Source organism: Octopus bimaculoides, chromosome 28 (assembly GCF_001194135.2).
Source record: "Octopus bimaculoides isolate UCB-OBI-ISO-001 chromosome 28, ASM119413v2, whole genome shotgun sequence".
Taxonomy (NCBI): Eukaryota; Metazoa; Mollusca; class Cephalopoda; order Octopoda; family Octopodidae; genus Octopus; species Octopus bimaculoides.
In genome coordinates, this window is record NC_069008.1 from 2,186,335 (window position 1) to 2,189,366 (window position 3,032).

The 3,032-nt window shown below is 37.7% G+C and overlaps 2 protein-coding genes across 7 annotated transcripts in view; both read right to left on the reverse strand.

Annotated features, from left to right (window-relative positions):
• Positions 1–3,032, reverse strand: part of LOC106878344 (zinc finger protein 135-like) — a 34,737-nt gene that overhangs the window by 9,736 nt on the left and 21,969 nt on the right. The window contains exon 1 of one of the 6 annotated variants that reach the window (XM_052977690.1): positions 2,657–3,026. The exons of 4 other annotated variants lie outside the window; for them this stretch is intronic. The gene's annotated coding sequence lies outside the window, so the exon portion shown is untranslated. Of the gene's footprint in view, positions 1–533; positions 683–2,656; positions 3,027–3,032 lie in introns of those variants that run through there. One more of the 6 variants, XM_052977692.1, reaches the window with a different exon arrangement.
• On the reverse strand, positions 774–2,662 carry LOC106878340 (zinc finger protein 678-like). The gene has a single exon (XM_014927535.2). It carries the CDS (start codon positions 2,300–2,302, stop codon positions 1,154–1,156), a length of 1,149 nt encoding a protein of 382 aa, XP_014783021.1. The 5' UTR covers positions 2,303–2,662; the 3' UTR covers positions 774–1,153.

Consider the following 3,032-nt stretch of genomic DNA (forward strand, 5'->3'; position numbering starts at 1 on the left):
TTTCCCGAATGATCCAGTAGGTGGCTCTATTCAATCATGTTTTGTTTGTATTGAGTATTTTCTTTCACTTTCTGTAGTCTGTAACTAGGGTTCGATCCCGCACCGGGAAAGTAGCAAGCTGGCAGAATCGTTACGAAACCGGGCAAAATACTTAGCACCATTCCGTTGTTCGAATTCCGCCGAGGTCGATTTTGAGAACTGCCGATGGGTACTACTAAAGCAGCGCGGATCCGAATGCGCAGTCGCGCTAGCTAGTCTTGAGTGGTCGATCCTAACCCTATCCCTAACCCGCGTGTGCAAATGAATACGTGTTTAGGGTTAGGATCGACCACTCACGACTAGCTAGCGCGTTCGGATCCGCGCTGCTTTAGTAGTACCCACAAACATATGACAGGTTTACATTATACTGAAATACGCATAATGTGATCGCATGCAAATAAATATATTAAGATACTAAATTTACAAAATGATACATGTGGTGTGATGGACGAAAAAGACAACAAGAAGCAAAAGGACAGAATGAAACGTTGGACCTTAGCTCGTAAACCGCGGCGGAGTAAACAATCGCTCGAGATCAAAACACGTCTTCCTCATAAGCTGTCTGTCTTCTGACTGCCAGACGTGCTGGCCTTCGACCGCGTGTGTCCGACCTTTCCGGTCTGGCTTCACTTCCGTTTGCCTCATCTCTCTCCACCACCAACACACAGCTCATAACACCACATTACAATGAAGAGACAAAAAGTAAATATTTCTGTTTATTTAGAAACCAACAATGAAATTAACTATTTCTGTTTATTTAGAAAACTACAATGCTATACCATAAAAGTCACAGTGATATGTGTTTTCTCACACATGAATGCACATATGAGTAGTTAAATTAAGCCTTAAAGTGAATGATTTACTACAGATATGAGATATATTGTCTCCTATGAAAACGTTTGTGACAAATAAATTTAAATGAAAGAATGATTTACCACAGATATCACATTGATATGGCCTCTTTTGTTTATGAAATTGTTTGTATCTACTTAAACACAAGTTGTAGACAAAGATTTATAACAGACATCACAGCGATATGGACTTTCTCCAGTGTTAATACATTTGTGTTTAGTAAAGTTATAATGTGGGAGAATGATTTACCACAGATATCATACTAATATAGATTCTCTGCATGAATAAATTTATGTCTAGTCAAATTAGTACTTAAAGAGAATGATTTATCACAGTGATATGGTTTTTCTCCCGTATGAATACGTTTGTGTTGACTTAAATGACTGGTTCGAAGAAATGATTTACCACAGATATCACAGTGGTATGGCTTCTCTCCTGTATGAGTACGTTTATGTCTAGTCAAGTGACCAGATTCAGAGAATGATTTACCACAGATGTGACACTGATACGGCTTCTCACCAGTATGAATACGTTTATGTATAGTGAGACCATCAGTTGTAGAGAATGAATTACCACATATATCGCACTGATATGGTTTTTCTCCTGTATGAGTACGTTTATGTCTAGTCAAGTGTGCAGATCTAGAGAATGATGTACCACAGATGTTACAGTGATACGGCCTCTCACCAGTATGAATACGTTTATGTCTAGTCAAGGGACCAGATCCAGAGAATGATCTACCACAGATGTCACACTGATATGGTTTTTCTCCTGTATGAGTACGTTTATGATTAGTCAAGCTACCAGATTCAGAGAATGTTTCACCACAGATGTCACAGCGATATGGCTTCTCTCCTGTATGAGTACGTTTATGTCTAGTCAAGTTGCCAGATACAGAGAATGATTTACCACAGATGTCACACTGATATGGTTTTTCTCCTGTATGAGTACGTTTGTGTTCACTTAAATGACTAGTGTGACAAAATGATTTACCACAGATATCACAGTGATATGGCTTCTCTCCTGTATGAGTACGTTTGTGTTGACTTAAATGACCAGTTTGACAAAATAATTTACCACAGTGATACGGCCACTCGCCAGTATGAATGCGTTTATGTCTAGTCAAATATGTACTTAAAGAGAATGATTTATCACAGATATCACAGTGATATGGTTTTCCTTCTGTATGAGTATGTTTGTGTTGATTTAAATGACAAGTTTGTAAAAAAGATTTACCACAGATATCACAAAGATATGGCTTCTCTCCTGTATGAATATATTTGTGTGTAGTCAAGTGACTTCCAGTGGAGAATGATTTACCACAGATGTCACAGCGATATGGCTTTTCACCAGTATGAATACGCCTGTGAAGAGAGACCATCCTTTTTAGAGAATGATTCACCACAGACATCACACTGATATGGTTTTTCTCTTGTACGAGTATGTTTGTGTTGATTTAAGACACCAGATTGACAAAATGATTTACCACAAATACCACAGTCATATGGCTTCTCGCCTGCATGAATACGGATATGCCTGGTTAAGTTGCAAGTATGCGGGATTGATTTACTACGGATATCACAGTGATGTCGCTTCTCTATCTAAATACGTCTGTGTGTAGCCAATTGTCTATTTGTAGAGAGTGATTTACCATAAATACCACAGTCATATGGCTCCTAACCCCTATGAATACATCTATGTGTAGTGAAATCGTAACTTCTAGAGAATGATTGACCAAAGACACCGCAATGATATGGCTTCTCACCTGTATGAATGCATCTGTGTTCAGCTAAGTGAGTATTTTTAGAGAATGATTTACCACAAATAACACAGGGATATGGTTTCTCACTTCTATCGATTCATTTGTGATTCATGAGGTTACTTTCCAGAGAAAATGATTTTTGACAGATACCACAATGGTATGAGGATTTTTCAGTCTGTTTTTGCATCTCTTCAACAAAATAATGTATCAATCCTTTAAGTCTGTAACATTAGCCATTGTTTCAATAGTTTTCTTCTCTCAGAACAATGTTTATTTTGTTGTTTCACTTTTTACCGTTCATTTATTTCAAATGTTTTCCCATCAATTCTGATTTTCATCAATATCTGAAGATGCCACAAACATATTTGAAACTTCATCC